Source organism: Triturus cristatus, chromosome 3_1, assembly GCF_964204655.1.
Source record: "Triturus cristatus chromosome 3_1, aTriCri1.1, whole genome shotgun sequence".
NCBI lineage: Eukaryota > Metazoa > Chordata > Amphibia > Caudata > Salamandridae > Triturus > Triturus cristatus.
In genome coordinates this window covers 1,172,029,950-1,172,048,946 of record NC_140583.1, presented here as the reverse complement: position 1 = coordinate 1,172,048,946, position 18,997 = coordinate 1,172,029,950, and the positions used below count along the sequence as shown (strand labels likewise).

The 18,997-nt window shown below is 43.5% G+C and overlaps 1 protein-coding gene across 1 annotated transcript in view; it reads left to right on the top strand.

Annotated features, from left to right (window-relative positions):
• ROBO3 (roundabout guidance receptor 3) overlaps positions 1-18,997 on the top strand; it is a 1,168,980-nt gene that overhangs the window by 866,865 nt on the left and 283,118 nt on the right. The window contains exons 14-17 of the mRNA XM_085646102.1: positions 333-549; positions 10,109-10,233; positions 11,394-11,565; positions 16,503-16,513. Of these exons, the coding sequence (XP_085502228.1) occupies positions 333-549; positions 10,109-10,233; positions 11,394-11,565; positions 16,503-16,513 (525 nt within the window). The remainder of the gene's footprint in view (positions 1-332; positions 550-10,108; positions 10,234-11,393; positions 11,566-16,502; positions 16,514-18,997) is intronic.

The window sequence follows — 18,997 nt, the reverse complement described above, 5'->3', positions numbered from 1 at the left end:
TCAACTTCAGCCTGTGAAACAGTAGGGAAAGTGTTGGAGTTAAAGTCCAATATCAATCCAACAATCCTTTCCCTGAAGGTGAGTCGTTGTAATGACTTGGGTGGTAAAGGAATGCGTTGTAAAGACGCATTTGTGGTTTGGACCGCGCTGTTAAGGCACAGCGTGGTTTGAGCCATGGTGTAAAGGCTGTTTCCCATCTCATTCTTAATGCATTTACTTGTATGGACCACACAACACGAGACAGTGTATCTGACAGCTAAACTAATTTTAGAAGTATTTTACGGCTCTTTTCATGGATTCTATGTTTAATTACTTTCTATCCTGTGTCTTAGGTGGATCGGCAGTCTCAATTTATCCAAGGATACAGGGTAATGTATCACAATAAGGCCGGTGCCTGGCAGGTCCAGGATGTCAAATCCCCCTCTGAACGCAGTACGATTCTGACAGAGCTCAAGAAAGACACCGAGTACGAGATCAAGATCAGACCATACTTTGATGAATTTCAGGGTAGAGACAGTGAGCTGCTGGGCGTTCGAACTTCCGAGGAAGGTGAGAAGCAAAGATGGATATTACTGAGAAATTGATTAATTACATTTGGAAAGCTGGTAGAAGATTTAGTTGCTAAGGGAGTGGAAGTTAACGAACAAAAAGATAGTTAAAAGGACGGGCAAATGGGAAGATAGTAGAGGTTAGAAACTATGTTGTCGATTAACAATGCTAGCTTGTGGAAAGTATGAAGAGTATGACACTGTTTGGTAGCAATATTTTGGGAAAATGCAGATGGGTATCACTTTAGTTAATTCTATTCTTTGGTGTCTGCAGTTGGGCTTTCATCACTAACCTCAAAGTATATTGTGCTGTTGCATCTAATCATGTATTTCTAAACTGATCTGTTGCTCTTTTTTAATATGCCATCCTTGCTCATAATCCAAACCTCAAGATGTATGAATAGGGCATTTGCTTGCACCGAACCTAGGCAAAAACGCAGTGGAGTGCTGTACAGGGACAATGGCAAGCATTCAGTCAACGAGAGAGGGGGGAGATAGCTGGTTATTGGATTGTTACTGCATTTGATGGTGTGTCTTAAGAGAGGTGCGTCTTCAATTCTTTTCTAAATTGGAGCAGCATGGATAGGGAACTGACGTTCCATATCTTGTGTGCATAGGTGGAACACGCTTGCTGTCTTGTTTTTCTTTATTACACTTCTTTGTCTCCAGATTGATGGTGGCCTGGTTGCGGGTGTACCAAGAGGTACCAGAGAGGGTTAACTTCTCTGTAAGATGGGGTGGGGGGAGTGTTTGGTAATAATGGTTCTGTAAATTATGTAGCTGGATTTGAATGTGGTGTGGGCTGGCATGGGAAGAGAGTTCCATCAGGATGGGAGTAATGTGATATTATTTCTTCCCGCCACTGCTGAGACAGGCTGCAGTGTGTACCATGTCCTTGAGGAGTGCCAGTGTGAAGTCTCGGAGGCCGTGGGGTAGAGTGTTGCTAAAATTCAGATGCAAGAGTATGAGGCCTCTAACAACAGCTCTGAAGTTGCTTTCTGGAAAAAACATAGAGAGTTGGTACCAGGCAGTGTTTTGTTTTGGCATTGTGTCCCTCGAGGGTGGGGTTAGAGTCCAAGGGGAATCCAAGTGACTTGGCATTCGGTGAGGGTTGGGGTACTCTTAAAGATTTTAAGGTCTTTGTAGCTACCCCTCTCTAATAATTACTTTCTGTTGGTGTCATTGAAAGGCACCCACGCCCATCACCAAACAATATATTACTTGTGTTGCTAGCTACTATATTGAATCTTTTGTAGACCAAAAACTTATCTGAAAGCCATCACTAAACAGAGACTACCCAAAGATATTGCTTTTATGCTGAATAATACTGGAAAAAATTGTGCAAATGGTCAATGGAATAAGCTGCTTTCAGCCTAGCAGTTCTGGGAAGTGGAGAAGAGGAGGTGTTTACATTAGTTTCAGCAGACATGGATCTTCATAAATGTCCATGGATGATTATGTACTTCAGTGCAATGGGTATGCCTAGATGTGGTCACTGTGTCACCGGAACCAAACTACACCTGACTGAGGAGCTCCAATCAAAGTGAAACTGGTCTTGGGTTGCTTGAGGTTCTGTATACATTGTTGTGAGGAGAGGAGCAAGTCTCTGACCAAGAGGACAAAGAAGCAAGACACAGTAACTGGAGTCTTTGAGGAGGTTACAGAAGTCGATGACCTACAATGAAGATAGAATTGCACGTTTTTGTGAGCCTGCTTAGTCACATTCACATCTGGGAACCCAACTAACAACAAGGGAGTCCACATCTGCTGTGCGCAGCAGGGGCTGGCTGCCATTGACATGTTGTGCACTGGGCAAGTCAGAGATGGGCCATCCACAGTTGGGTGGGGTCTGACTGTCATGTACAGCAGTGATTGGCTACCTGTGGTGGGCTGAGTGCGGGTTCAGGCTGAAAGCCAGGCCCTGCAGCCAACCCCACTACGATGGCCGAGGGCTGTGCGCAACGGGGTTAGCTGACCACATCTGGTTCGATGTAGGCATTGTTGTGTGTTTATATTGTAGTCATTATGGAGACTGAGCTGTTGGTAACACTGATGATGGTCAGTGGTATTTCTGGCTAGTGTTGTGGAACAGTATTGACTTTGACCTGGGATACTCCCTTGTTGCAGTGGCTTCTTTTAGGTTTAGTCACAGATCTGGGTGTCAGAGTGAAAGTGATGGAATTAGGAGGTGGGACAGCTGAGGTATTCTGCTTAGGGGTGCAACAGATGGAAGTGTTTCCTGAAAATGGGTTGATTGGTTTAAAAGAAATGGCAGCAAGGTTAGCTGAGTACTGAAAGTATGAAGCAAGAACTACTTTTTAAGCTGTGAATATGACACTTAAATAAGCACCTCCGTGTCATAGTTTGAATGTTCTGTTGTCGAGGTTTAGCAACTTGGAGTGTGAAGTGTAGGATATTTTAGATATAAATGGGGATAACCCATTGAGAACTTTGCTTAGGAGACCATTGAGTAGTGTGCTAGGGATATTGAAGATGGTCATGGTCTTAACAGGTCATTTGCTACGTCTTTAGAGAGGACGCTGTAGGTGCTAATGTTTCTAATAACTTGGGAGCATAGGGACTAGAGTAGATAGAAGTCATGGGAAACAAATCTAATGTAGGATTGTACAGCTAATAGGTTTTTCATGTATAATTAGATTATTCAACAGAAACAGTTATAGTTTGTTAATGATTAATCATAGGATCCTTAATAGGATAATGGGAAGGAGGATGAATAGAAGTAGAAGGGAGTAAGAGTCATTTGGAAAGGTGATTCCTGATAGAACATAGTATGACAATCCATTTTAGAGAGTGGATTATCATCAAGAAGAGACAGAGTATTAAACGGACTGACATTAAGCCAAAAACAGAGGCAAAAAGTGAACATTTATGTTATTTGTTAAATATCAATATCGATGAGAGAAAATGGAAGGGCTCAGATAGCAAGTTTATTGGGAAACATACTTACGAAGGAAAAGAAAAAATGCTTAGATTTGTAATGACATTTCAAGCACATATGTTTGCTAGTTATGAGTTAAAATATTAGTCAGGATTCACAGAAACCTGCAGAGTATAGAACAATGTATACCACAATGTTATGTTTGGTATGTCGACCTTGCATTGACTACCTACAATTCATGAAGATATGTATATGTAGGCTTGCACAGATTGACTATTCTTAACTCCACATCTCCGTACATTGTCAATATGGTGGTAGTTGAACATCATGGTTACAATATATTGGCTGATCGATATTAAAACCACAATTTTGTGGTATAACAGGGTAATGAGTGCTCTGGCGACAGATGAAAGAGGACTAAAGGGAGAACATATGAATGCTAACTCCATACTTAAAGATGGCACTAATAGCTGGGAAGGAAGATGGGGGTTTATTGCAATGTCATGCCATGGTAGACAGAACTTTTAGAACACAGAAGATGAGTCTGTTGCAGATTATAACCAGGTGTCTGAGACTAATGCTTTTGGCGAAAGGAGATAGATATACACTTTGCTGTGTCTGGTAAAAATGGCAAGAAACGTAGTCAGTGGTTTGAAAATTAGGAGCAGTCGGAAGAAGCCTATTGTACAATATTACATGTTGCTGTAGTTCGCATGTAGCACAGTAAACACATGGCATGTGCCAAATTAACTATGATGGCCCATGTTCCTAAAATATTGCCGGTTTAGATAATATCACTGTTAATTTTATGGCATGACACGGAGGCCAACATTATGCAAATCTCCTTTATTGCGCAGCTCACAGCAGCAACAATGAAGAGATCTAGAACTTCGTAAAACATTCCATCATAGTATAAAGTCCATGTGCACGCAGTCATCTCCCTTCTTTGTTGCTGCTGCTCACAAGATAAGTACCTATACTTAACTATCATCTATGCTTATTCTGTGTCTGCCTGTATATGTGGCTGTCTGATGTGCCCTATTATTGACTGCACGAATGTGCCCCTCCCTTTCCCAACCCAGTGTGTATATTTGTCTCATCATCTATTATTTTTATAAGATGCGATAGTAGCTTCTTTATATTCCTAGCTCGATTCGCTATGCTGTGGGATTCAACCCCTTCCTCCACTTTCCTCCATCCGGGTCTTCCCGGTTTGATTTTATAAACATTTCAAGCGCTGCAAACATTTCAAGCGCTCTTCACTGTAACTCGTTCGGTTATGGGTTAATTCCCTATTCTGCTTCCCTCTTGATTCTCCCCCGTTAGGAGACGTACTTCCCTCCGCCCGCTCCCCTTTCTTTCTCTTTCCTCGGCTTACTAAAGCCGGGGAGGGATCCTCTTACACGGGATCGGCGTCTTTCAAACGCCGATCCCGTGTCAACGCGCCATTGTTTATTTCATCTCCCTGGCAACCCTGTGACCCCACCCGAGGCTCGGGAGACCGCGCAGGGTTGCCACAGAGACAGAGCCTAACAGAGTTCTCCGTGTAAGATCACGGAGACTACGAAGCTCTGGGAGTCCGAACAGCGTTGCCACGGAGATCGAGGCCATCAAAACACTCCGTCTGAGCTCACGGAGACTCCTTTCGCGCATTCACATAAAGGAACAATTTTAATTACCAACCTTTCTCTGCTCTGGCAATACTCCAATTAATAAAGAAATAGTCAATAAAAAAAAAAAAAAAAAAGGGTGTTTGAAACAAAGAGGGACTATTGAAACTGAAGAGGGACTATTACCCAGAATACTTGAACATTAAAGGAAAGACCCTTAATAAACTACCTACATTTGCTTAGAAATGCACATCCCTTTAAAAGAAAGACCCTTCGTAGGTACAAACTTCCATTTTGAAAGCCCAAACAGCCATTTTACATTCCCCAGATTTTAAAACCGACTTCACAGTTAACTGGCTTCACTCACTTTTAGACCTGTGCTCACTACCATGTCGTCGGATCCCTCAACAAGCTCAATGGAGGAGAAGATAGAGGGACTAATTAACAAGGCCCTTGACAAGGTTATGGGGTCACTGGACGACACCATTAACAAAAAAATTGAGAACTTAACTAATATGTCGTCACAAAGGAAAAGGACATCCACCGACATCCCTCTTAAGGGTAACAAAAAAGCAAGATGCTTAAATATTCAGACTTCACGCACTGGCGGTGATAATGACAGTGCCTTGGGCACATCTGACGGGCAGAATAAAGGCCCTAAGTACCCCATCCTCATTGATAGTGACGAAGAGGTGGATGAGATTGACCTTTCCTACTCCTCAGACTTTGACTCTGAGGAGGAAGGCGAGATTGTGAATTCACAAGGTGAGGCATCTAAGGCCTCAGGGTCTTCTATGGGAATCCTCGACCCCTTTGGGGAGTGCATGTTTGACCCTCTTCTTATTAAGCACCCCCTCTCCCCCGAATGGGTCCCCTCACAACACATAGGGGAATATCTCTCCTTTTGGCTCCGTAAGGAGATCCCTAAAGAGGTAAGATCTCGTCTTAGATCTGAATGCCCTCGGCCCTCCCTCCCCGACAAGGTAGCTATGACCCCTGACCTTGACACCAAGGTGGTGGCATTCATTGCCAAAACAGGAAGAGACCCCAGGAAAGGTCTTGACAAGGGACTTAGATCTTGCCAGGATAGACTTTTAGACATCACCGGTCCCCTGACCAAGATATTCGAGTTGGCCGAATCAGCCTATGTTAATAACAATCCCATAGACCCTAAAGAACTGCGCCAATGGGCACAAAGGGCAATCTGCCTGTTAGGCAATGCTAACACTGCAATCTCTAATGAGAGACGTAAGAGTGTACTCCTTAAGGTTGACCCAAAGCTCGTTGAGCTTGCTAATAAAGAAGGAGGAGCGTCCTCCCAAGGGCTTCTCTTTGGGGAAGAATTTATAAAAGAAATGGCCAAATACGTAGGAGTATTTAACTCCATCCAAAAGTCCCAGAAGGACATCAAAAAAGTCTTTAATAGTAGAGTTTTTAACAGGGCCGGGAGAATGCGGGGTCGATTCCCCGGCCGAGGAAACTTTTCTTCAAGATCCTTCATGGGACGGGGAGGAAGATTTCCCCATTCCGGCTTCGCGACTCAGTCCCAATTCTACCCACAGAGACAGAGGTTCCGCTCAAGAGGCTTCAGGGGTGAAAGAAGACAAAGAGGTTTCACAGCAGGTAAGCCTAACCAAAGACCATTTAGATACCCCTATAAAGGTGGGAGGGAGACTAGCCCTATTTTATGGGAACTGGAATATGGTGACTCAAGACCCTTGGGTATTGGATACTGTCAAGGGCTACAAAATAGAATTCATAGACTCACCCATTCAGAAAAGATTCCCCAGGGAAATTCTTTTTTCAAAGAAGGACTCTGCTCTAGTCTCTCAAGAGGTGAAAGACCTTTTTACAAAAGGGGCAATACGAGAAGGGAAAGAGATTGGCTTCATCAGCAATGTCTTCCTAGTAGAAAAGAAAGACAAGAAAATGAGACCTGTAATAAATCTAAAAGAACTAAATCAATGGGTGGTCTATCGCCACTTCAAAATGGAGGGGATATACCTCCTCAGGGACATCCTAAGGAAGGGAGATTGGCTCACTCGTCTAGACCTAAAGGACGCTTACCTCACCATTCCCATTTGGCCCGCACACCAAAAATTCCTTCAATTCCTATGGGAAGGGAAGCTATGGCAGTTTTCAAGCCTTCCCTTCGGTCTATCATCAGCCCCTTGGTGCTTTACCAAGATACTCCGCCCAGTAGCGGCTTGGCTAAGGAATCAAGGAATAAGACTAATTCTATATCTGGACGACATTTTATTAATGGCTCAGTCCAAAGAAGTTGCCTCTCAACATACAATTCTGACGATAAATCTTTTAGAACACTTGGGGTTCATGATAAACACACAGAAATCTTCAACAACTCCAACCCAAGTCACTCAGTTCCTTGGTTTTACAGTAGATACAGTTCAGGCAGAGTTAAAACTCCCCGGGGAAAAACTAAGAAAACTCAGGAAAGAGTTAAGGAAAATTCTAAGGATTCAATCCTTTCCCTTAAAATCCTTAGCCAGAATACTAGGCCTCCTCTCCTCGACTATCCAAGCCATATATCCAGGCCCATTATATTACCGGGCACTTCAGAGACTCAAAGCAAAAGCCCTGAGAAGGAATCCTTCTTACTCTCAGATCGTGTACCTGGACCCAGACTCCAGGAAAGAGATACTTTGGTGGTTGAGGAATGCAGAAGCGTGGAATGGCAGAGCCATCTTTGGGGAGGAACCGGACTTGATAATAGATTCCGATGCGAGCCTTCTAGGTTGGGGTGCCACATGCGGCAACTCGTCAACAGGGGGCCTTTGGTCTCCTCTAGAGAAACAGCTACATATCAACTGCCTAGAACTACTGGCAGGATCCTTTGCAATCCGGAGCTTCACGAAAGACATGATGAAGTGTTCAGTCATGCTCCGCATGGACAATGTCTCTGCCGTGAGATACGTGAACAAAATGGGGGGACCTCACTCCAAAGGTCTTTCGGACCTGGCCAAGAATTTTTGGGCCTATTGCCTCAACAAAGGTATCTCAGTGGTTGCAGAACACATTCCAGGCCTGAACAATGGGGTCGCAGACTGGTTTTCCAGGAATTTCAAAGATTCCAGCAATTGGAAACTGAACAGACATGTTTTCCTGTCCATTCAAGCTTTATGGGGTCCCTTTGGAATAGATCTGTTTGCAGACAGACTCAACACTCAACTACCGAGTTTCTTCAGTTGGAGACCGGACCCTCAGGCGTTGGCGGTAGATGCCTTCTTTCAGAACTGGCTTGGTCTGAACCCTTATGCTTTCCCTCCTTTTGCCATGCTCCCTCGCTTTCTCATTCAAGTCCGGAGAAACAAGGATCCAGTGGTAGTAGTAACCCCACTTTGGAGGTCCCAAGCTTGGTTCCCAATTCTAATGGAAATGTCCATAGACTTTCCAATTCTCATCCCTACGTTCGAGACGATAATCTCAGGTCCTCGCGGAGAACGCCACCCCCTTGTGATTCAAGGCCTCCTGTCTTTGATGGCTTGGAGGATTTCAGGAGACAATGGCGCCTCCCAGGAATTTCGGAGAACGCTTTCAGACTCATATCAGAGTCTTGGGCACCTGGGACAAGGAAAGCTTATAGACTGGCTTGGCGTAAATGGGTTTGTTGGTGCGTTCGACGGAATTACGATCCCATTTCAGTCGATCTAATTCAAGTTATTAATTTCTTATCTGAAATTTTCGCTTCAGGTCTAGCTTATCGTACTGTTAACGTCTATAGATCAGCAATTGCAGCAGGGCATTGTCTAGTAGATGGTATCTCGGTAGGTCAGAACCTATTAACCAAAAAAATCATGCGCAGTATGCGTGTCATAAATCCACCCATACCCAAGTATTCTGCTTTATGGGACGTTAGGGACGTTCTCAGATTAGTCGTAAATTGGGGTGAGAATTCTTCCCTCTCTCTAAAGAGACTCTCCTATAAACTCACTGTTTTATTATGTCTTGTTTCCTTCAGAAGAACATCGGACGTCAAAGCCTTAGACATCTCTAGTAGGGCTTTTCAACCTGAGGGAGTTTGTTTCTTCCTTAAGAAAAGAACTAAAACTATGTCAAGTTCGGTCTTCTATCCCTTTTTTCCTGAGAATGAAAGCTTATGTGTTGTCAAGTGTTTGTTAGAATACGAAAAGAGAACTTTAGGAATAAGAAATTCTGTTGACCAATTATTAATTTCTCATAGACCTCCTCATAGAGCGGTTTCTTCCCCCACCTTGGCTAGATGGGTTAAGGATGTTATGAAGGAAGCCGGGATTGATATTTCTGTTTTTGGTGCTCATTCTCTTAGAGGTGCTTCAGCTTCAAAAGCTTTTGTTTTGGGTGGCGGCCTTCAAGATATCCTTAGGGCCGCAGACTGGTCAAATGAACGGATTTTTAAAAGTTGTTATTTTAAACCTGTAACAAATGCTATTGATAATGTGTTAAATACACTTTGAACTTGCATAATGTTGGCCTCCGTGTCATGCCATAAAATTTAGATTTTTCACAGCCTGGTGGGCAGAAAATCTGGATTTTATTAAAGACACGGAGGCCAGGATTATCCCTCCACATTTAAACCCTCCCTTGTAATATGACTCTGTTATTTTCTTTCAGATTAATTGATTTCGGAGATCTGATGTCTTCTCTAAGGAAGTTATTTGAAAGAATCTTATTAGAAAAATGTTGTTTGAGAAGAATATTTTTGAAGTTATCTTGTTCGCTGCACAAAGAAGGGAGATGACTGCGTGCACATGGACTTTATACTATGATGGAATGTTTTACGAAGTTCTAGATCTCTTCATTGTTGCTGCTGTGAGCTGCGCAATAAAGGAGATTTGCATAATCCTGGCCTCCGTGTCTTTAATAAAATCCAGATTTTCTGCCCACCAGGCTGTGAAAAATCTAAATTTTTCACCCAAAAATATATTTCATTAGCCTTTGTTTAAAGAGACGTTTCCTATGGGGGAACCTTTTTTTTTTTTTTTTTTTTTTACATTTTTAATACTAAGTATAAAAGGACACATCTAAAGTCTCTATTTTACCTTATTTTCTAGTTCCTATTGGTCCTCCTCAAGTCATCAGTGTGGTAATGCTGGGATTAAGCAACAGCACAGACATCAGTGTATCCTGGGAACCACCTCTTGTCGAGATCCAGAATGGAATCATTCAAGAATACCGGGTAAAGCATCCATAGGCAGATGTGCAGGGTGGGTACGTGGGAGGAGGGCACTTCAGAAAAGACACTACCAGGCTCCATTTTCTGTCTCGTGATCTTTGCAAGGATTCTGTTATACACAGACGCACTTTAGCATTTAAAAAACACACAAACCACTTTATTTGTAAGACTTTTTTAAAAAAAATTGCAGTGTCCCAAATTTATGTTTCGCTGTATGTTTTATTTGTTCAAATGCCAAAATGTTGCGTTTTAAGTTTACATTTGTATGTTAGTGTAACACTCTAAATAGAGACATGCTGCCCTTAAAATATTTACATTTTATTAAACTCTTGTATTTTATGTGATCAGTACTTAATGTGTTTATGCTATACGAGTTTATACCATACACTGGCAATTCTGGTGCTAAAAATACGTGTCACTTCAATTATTGCATTTAGGGTGGACATTTTTGGGGGATAAGTTAAAGCCTAAAGCTGCATGTCAGATCATACCTCGGCCTCTCTTAAATAAACCACATCACATCCCCGGGGGTAGATGTACAAGCCCCTTGCGACACTTTTGCGCCGCCGTTTTGTCACTTTTGTGACGCAGCAGCGGCTTAAAAAACGTGGCCAATTTACAACACGACGCATCTATGGAGATGCGTCAAGTTGTAAAGCCCTGCGCCACATTATACCTGCATCAGGTTTAATGTATGCAGAGTGGGAGTTCCCATGCAAAAAGCCATGTAGAACTGACGCAGTGAAATCTACAAGATTTTAATGCTTCACTCTACATCTTCACTGCATCAAAATCCCTACGCCTGTTCAGACCAGGCGTAAGGAATGACGCAGAGCTTTTTTTAATGGAACTCACCCATCTGTTGTGGCGCATTGCTGTAGTGTCACTTTCATGAGCAACTCCGGCAATGCATCACTTTTGTGCCAACAGATGCGTCAGAATTTCGGATGCATCTGTTAATTCTTGTGCCAAGGAGCACTGTATTGTAAATAAAGCTCATCAGTAGTGGGGCAAGGACATTCGTCACTGACCCAAGGGAACTGACGCATCTATGCAGATGCGTCAGTTCCTTGTAAATCTGCCCCCAGGTCCTGAGAGGTGAACTTATTCCTAGCTTGGAAAGACAGCTTGTTTAATATGGCCTGCTCCCCTTTTTCGTACAGATTTGGTGTTCAGGGAATGAAACCCAATTTCATGTTAACCAAACTGTGGATGGTGCCATCCATTCGACCATCATCAAGGATCTTGCGCCCGGCATGCTGTACCGCATCGAAGTGGCAGCGGCAACTAGTGCTGGGGTTGGAGTGAAAAGCCAACCTGTTACTGTTCAGATCGGTGAGTTCAGTTCCTCTGTGTTTACTGGGTGGTATGTTCTATAGCCAATTTCTCAAAATCTGTTGAATAAAAATTAATGTAATAAGCCAACACTCAGTAACATTGCATTTGTACATTTATGCTTAATATTTTATTGTTATAAACATGCACAGATTGGTGTTGTTGCTAATGTAAACTGAAAATCTTTAAGGATTATATATTCTGCCTCTCATTCTCTTGAGGTTTTACCATTGACTATAAGAAAAGACCCATCTCTATCTAGTTTGAATTCCCACGACCTGACAGTTATGTTGCTGGAGGCAAAACAGGGTTCACTATTTGCTGTGTATTAATGTAGACTTATTAACAGTGTGGTGCAGTAGTGGGATGTTATTATGTTAAATTCCTATTTATGTAGTGCTCACAACATTTCCATAGCATCATAGTACATTTTCAAAAGGAAAAACCTTTTGCATGGCAGTAAGAAAACCCTCACTCGATTGTGTCTGATGCTTATTGGTGTTTGATTTTCAGAGATTCAATGTATAGTTTAGATACTTTTGGTTTAGACTGTTCATTGTGAGTGTGTGGAATATCTTGATTTATGGTGATGTGCTCATTTTAAAACTGACTTTTGTGTAAGGCAGAGCCTGTGGATTGGCAAGTGTGATGATTAACTAGGCTTCATGGAGTAAAGAAAGTCAGGTCTGTAGGAGAGCGTATAACACGCTAAACAGTGTGTAACATGACAGTTTAAAATAATCTTTACCTAACTACCAGAAATGAGAAGAGAAATGACTGATTGCTATCATCATAAGAGGTTTTTGGTAGTTCATTTGTATTCATGATTAGGGCGAATAGCAAAGTGCATTGTAGATGAGGGGAGTTTTTGAAATGTGACACTGGTGACATTTCCAGTTTTTAAAATGTGATTAATAGGAAGCCTAGATGATGTGTTGGAAATGGTGGGTTACGAGTACGTGAATTGTAGGCTGTTATCAAGATCATCCCTTCCATCAGTTATTCTTCTTGACCATCTTCTTCAGTTTCTCATAGGTTTCAGAGGTTAGCTAGAGGGCCTGCTGGTCATTTTTGGTTGACCTCATGATATAGTTTAAGGATAACTGGTCTTCAATGAGTATGGCATCATACTAGAGTTTTCTTTAGCCTTCAAATTTGGGCGATAGAGATGATGATGAAACTGGTAAGCGACTGGGACGGGGCATAGTGGCTGTGATTTGGGATCAAAGGTTTACGCATCCTTCCAGGTGTTAGATTATATAATGTGTTACTGGACTGGTATGTTGGAAGTAGTCAACACAAAAATAATGAAGATATAGAACAAAAGAAATAATAAACGAAAACCAGAAAAAATTATATAACTTGGCCAGCTCGGTGGTTTAGGTAAAATGTTATGGTTTTGCTTATGCAATGAACCCATTTTTAGGTCTCGCTTACGCAGCGCGCATTCGCGCTGCTTAGGAAAGAGACCTTTAGTCATCGGCAAAGCTTTCCCTACAAAAACGTGCACGTGTTGCATTGCTTCCAATGGCAACGCGTGCACGTCTGGCGATTCACTTGCGGGAGCGAGCAGCTGGCGCCATATGGTAGCAATTATCGCGCCTTGCCGCGCGCGCTTGTTTGTTTTCATGGCATGGCCCCGTCAATTAAAAGGGTGTTTTTTTCCTTGCAAATTTATGAAGAGTAAGGAGGTTTGTAACTGAATTATCACCTCTGAAACTTGCAGATCACGAGACCGAATCCTGGCACTTACGCAATTGGAGAAATGAGTGCCATTAAATGGGGTACCGCCAGATGCAACAGAACTGCGGTTTGTATTGTTAACAGAATTTAGTGCATATGTGCACATGAGCTCAAGCTTGGTATGAAGCGCAATGGAAAAACAAGCAATTATTTGGACGCCCAGAACGTATTTCTTCATGTGTGGTAGCCTATGCCACACTTTCATTAGTTCCGGAAATAAAGTATTTTGATATTAAATGCACTTATCTCCTCAATCCGTTGTAACATGAATTTGTATCGAAGATGTGGGTATATAAAGTTAAGGGCTGTGGCATAATGGCCAGAGCTGCCGACTTTGGCGCTGGGGAACCAGGTTCGAGTCTCGGCGTCGGCTCACATCCTGTGATTCTGGGCAAATCACTTAATTTCCCTGTGCCTACCAACAAATGAATGTGTCCTTGTGTAATGTAGCGCTCCAATACCTTAGGGTTGAGTTTGCGCTATACAAAACTGCTCACAAAAAAGTGACACTATCCGGCATGAATTTGGACTGAGACAAGCAAGTCAGTTCCAGTGACCAAGATAGGATGAACAGCAGCATAAAACACATTTGGGACTAAGACAATTAACTCTTCTGGAAACATTGCTTTTAATCACACTTTTTCTTCGCTCTGGAGACTAGTTAATTTGACTTTCTTGCGAAACTTTTTTTGTATTTGAATTCATTATCTTTTCTGAAAGCTTCAATTAGTTCTCACTTACAAATCCCTCCCCACTACACTTTGTATTAGTAGTCTTGTTTTAATGTGTAAATTAATTGTTACATGAAGTCCGCGAAGCAGTACAAAAAATGGTTTTTGCCTAAAAATCTTGCGGTACGGTGGTAATAAACTTGAATTTACTTTGGAGTAGGTATAAATGCCTGAATGCATGTTTGGTATTACATTTGCTCGAAATAACCCCCCCATATATTTTCACTGGCGTACGACATCCACGCTAAAGGGTTTTCTCTGGTGGGCTTCTTAAAATATATGGTGGGAAACGGCTTTATCAATCTGTCCTGTCTTTGGTTTTCACCTCAAAAACACTGATCAGTACGTGTTTGAACAGAGGTTCCTTAAGGACTCCTAGTGATGACAGTCAGTACCGGAAAAGCACGGCACAATCTTTACAGTCACGCTTGCCCTTCATATTCTTTGCATCACTAGTCAATCAATCTATGGCGCTGTAAATCCAAGGGTGACCCACCGGTCCTAGGTGTACGGAGATTACCATAACTAATAGTAACACCGCTTCGACTGCAAGGGGTGGAGGGCGCCTGTAGCGGTTGATGGAGGCAGAATGTGACGGGACTGGCGAGCAGTGAAGTGAGAAATGGTGGATCTGGCAGGTGTTGGCAGCAGTGTGTGGTGGTCATGCGTAGGTGAACACTTATTGTAGTGGAGAGTAGCGATGGTGGTGACCTGAACACTAGACACCCCCAACGCACGCCACAGTCCAAGCCCTAAAAAGATTGGACTGTAACAATTCCCACAACTTTGGCGGGTTAGGCTCACATTGGTAAGTGAAGAAACGATTCCTTTAACAAAGAGCAGTCCCTTTATGCACGGGTCTGCTCAAGAGACTGCAAAGCAATATATTTGATCTATTGATAACCAACCCCGTAAGTTATAAAATAAACGGATGCATACGTGTAATTATGGATAGGATGGAAGAACGTCTGGATGTCCATGAGAGAGAGAGCATCAGCTGTGTATGTAGTACAAAGGCCATGTGTGCCTTCAATAAGGTTTTAATTTGTCACTGTTCTTAGTTTGGAAAGTACAAGGATGTGCCTGGACTCTTAAAATATAAAATACAGTGCAAAAAGAGCCACTCCAGACATGCCGTCCAAAACCCCAGGTGACCAAACAAATTACGTATAATTAACAAATACAGCATAAGATTTCATGCATTGTTTAAGTGCAACAGTAGTGTATTTTGTGTGTGAATATTGCAAACATATGTGCAGTCATGATCTTAAAGACCAGAGATAAAAAGTAAACAGTGATTGGTGTGGGGATGTTTTTGTACTCCAAGGTGTGGAACCTGTGGCGTTTGGGGACCGCATGTTGTTTTACACCTGTGGGATCGGTATCAGCTGTCGCGAGTAGAGCCTGGACAGTTGTAACTTTAAACAAGCATTGGTATAGCCAATAGGTCTCGCCTTTGTGACCTTATAAGTTTTTAGCTATGCAACACTTGATGTTGTTGCACCAAGGATATTGTGCTGGATAACTAAACACTTATAAGGTCCCAGAGGCGAGACCTATTGGCTATGCCAATGCTTGTTAGGTCTGACAACACCCACCTTTAGGCTGTTTTTGGCAGTCATCATATCACCACACAAAATACACCACGCAACAACATCTCATAGCATACACATACAACAAACACACATATAAAGGCAGCTTTAGATTAGCTTGCTTCAACCATTGGCTTGTCTGGATGAGGCACCATTCAGGCATTGGGTTGCTGAATTGTCCCTCAGGTTTTGGGACTGGCCCATGGTATGTCACAGATATGACTTATTTTTCTGCTACAAGTTTAGGAACGTAAGTAGTTCCTTGCTATGCCACAGAATGTCATCTGAGCTTTACTAGACTTTGTACCTATCTGACATAATCTGGTTGTGGAGGGGAGTACTGTTTGCCTCATTGTTTGTGTTCTAGTCTCAGGCTTCAAACAGGCAGCTCTTATTTTGGTATCTCTTGGGGGCTCTGCAAATTCCATTCTTGTCCTGAGCTGCCTAGGGTAGAACATCGGAGTTCACAGAAGATTAGTTCCCTCTCCTGCTGCTTCCAATTTTGAAAAGGCATGCATATGAACGTACCCCTTTGGTGAGGAGTTGAGACATTCATGTCCTCTGCACTACCTCACTGGTTAATAGGATGTGACTGTCTCGTCCTCCTACCAAGAATAGTAAACTCTTCTGGTGCTTACATCAGAGGAATTTTCTATTTTTGAAGTAAACTTACTGTTAGACCTGGTACCACTGGCGTAAGTCTCCCTTCCATTGTTTCTGATTGCCTCCTCTGTTTTTGATATGTTTTGCTGGTTTAGATGCTTTGGGCACTGTGCCACTGCTATTCAGTGCCACAGTGCAAGTGCTCCCTATGGTAAATTGATGTATTGATTAGTGACTCCATGATTGGGTTATTTGATTTACTTGTCAGACCCTAGTACAGTGCACCATGTGTGTCCAGGGCTTGTAACTCAAATGCTGCTGGTGGGCTTGCAGCACTGGTTGTGCCACCCACAGAAGCAGCTTGTAAAGTGTGTCTCAGGCCTGCCATTGCAAAGCCTGTGTGCAGTCTCTGACTGCCATGTTGACTTGGCAAGTGCACCCACTTGCCAGTCCCTAAACCTTCCCTTATCTTCATATCAGACACCCCTAAGGTAGGCCCAAGGGCAGGGTGCATTGTAAGTGTAAGGGAGGACATGCTCTGGTGTGTGTGGCATGTCCTAATAGTGAATTACAGCCATTTTCGTTTTTCACTATTGCAAGGCTACCTATTCCCCATAGGCCTGAATGGGCAGTTTGATTATTACATCCTATAATCCTAACTGACCCATGGAACATGGTAGAAATTCAAGTTTAGTATGCCTCACCTCAGAATGAGAAAATACATATTTTAGTGAAGTTGGTTTTAATATTCTGTGTTTGAAAATACCACTTTTAGAAAGTAGGTATTTTCTTGCCTAACTGTCCAAGCCTGCCTCTGCTAGGTTGTGTATTGTGTGTCTAGTTTTGTGAGTGACAGGGGCTGGGGGATTCCAGGGGAGAGGGTGAGACAGCACAGGGCTGAATAGAGAGATCTGCATGTAGATGGGTCGGAGGAGCTGCACCTGGGACCTGAATAGGGCTGTGACTTCCCTCCCCAATGCTGGCTCCACCTCCTGTGGTGCGTCTGATGTCCCTGGCCTACACTGTGAAAGGAAAGAAGGAGTCTTGTCAACAAAGTGCTCCAGAACTGACCAGAACTGGTTTGGACTAGGCAAAGGCCTCTCTGCCTTCAGAGAACAAAGAGAAAAGTAGTATAAATATGGGGACCCAGACCCCAAAACTGTTGATCACTTCTGGAACAACAAGACAAACCTCTGCCAAGGAGAAGAACCAAAGGAAGCTGTATGAGTTGTACTACCCCCTGCCAGTGTGCTGGGTTGCTGGTTTGGCCTACAGTGGTGTATTCAGTGCCAAGGAGAGGAGAGGGAACTTTCAAAGGACTTTCATCATCTTCCAGAATATTACTCCAAGGGCTCGAACTTGTGCTTGCCTCCTGCTGAAGTCTCAGGGCTACAAGACTTCACCACCAGCTCCCCTCTGAATTTCCTTGCTGGGAATTCTATCTCCAGAAGCTTGCGTGTCGCTGGAAGCTGGAAGCGCGATGCAACAAGAAGAAGCATTTCGCCGCTGCAGCTGTTGTCGTTGCATGGCCAGAGAAGCGTGCCGCCGCCGCATCTCCCGAGAAGCGTGTCTGCGTCGCAGCTGTCTGCCGTTGCATCACTGGAGAAGCGTGTCGCCACCGTGAGGGTCGCCGTCGCATCACCGGAGAAGCGTGTCGCAGGGCCTGTCGCGGCTCCAATGTGCAGAGTTTGCCGCACGGCTGCCAGGGCGTGCACACATTGTCTTCACATCGTTGCATCAAGTGCAACATCTTATCGCATCACACCGGATTGTGGCATCGCATCGAGGAGCCATCTTGCCACATCGCAACCGGGCCGCAGTACGAGAATCTATGCATCACCTCCTCTCCGGTAAGGATCAAGATGCGTCCCCTACTCTGCGCAAGCATTGAGGCGCGATGCATCGTCTCCCGCGAAGCAAGGAACCGACTCATCTCCACCGCTGCGAGCCTTTTGTCTATTTTGCGTTACGCATCCAGGTATTTTTGTGAGAACTTTGTCGCATTTACCATCAACGTGAACTAAGTTAATTATACCTACTTTAAGTCCATTTTGAGTACAGTATTGTGGGTTTTTGTCGTTTGTGGTCTTGCGTTAAGTCTATATAAATACTTATTTTTATAAAACCTGTTTGGTGTCCATCTGTAGTGTTTTCACTGTATTACTGAATGTGTTCACAAATGCTTAACATACTGCCTCTGAGATAAGCCTGTCTGCTAGTGCCAAGCTACCAAGGGGGTGAGCAGGGGTTATCCAGTAGTGTAATCCCCTTTCCCTGACTTAGAAGCAAGGGTCCCTATTTGGTCAAAGGTACCTACCTCTACCAACTAGAGACCCCCAGTTCTAACACTTACACTGAAAGGTAAGAGCTTATCTCCAGTAGCAGCTGCTACCGGACCAGGTGGTGGGGCAGGGAGGAGGGTAATGTAAAAAAATGAACTTACCTGGAATGGCTGCCTCTCTTCTTTCCTCTTCCATCTTCCTTCTTCCTGTCTCAGCCGGCAGTAGGAAGCACCATGGCACACAGACTCCCTTGAGTCAATCACAAGACTGCAATGCAGTGTTGTGATTAGTCTGAGCGTAAGGCGCTCAGATGGGGACAGGGACTCTATGCATGTTCGTCACCAGGCTGTGTAATGCAGCATGAAGGGGAACGTGCAAAGTGCGCATGACTTTTTGGCCGGCTCAAGAGGGCCGGTCAAATAGTCATGCCCACTTAGGTAGTGCAAACCACTCCTCCCCCTGCTCTGGCCAGCCCCGCCCT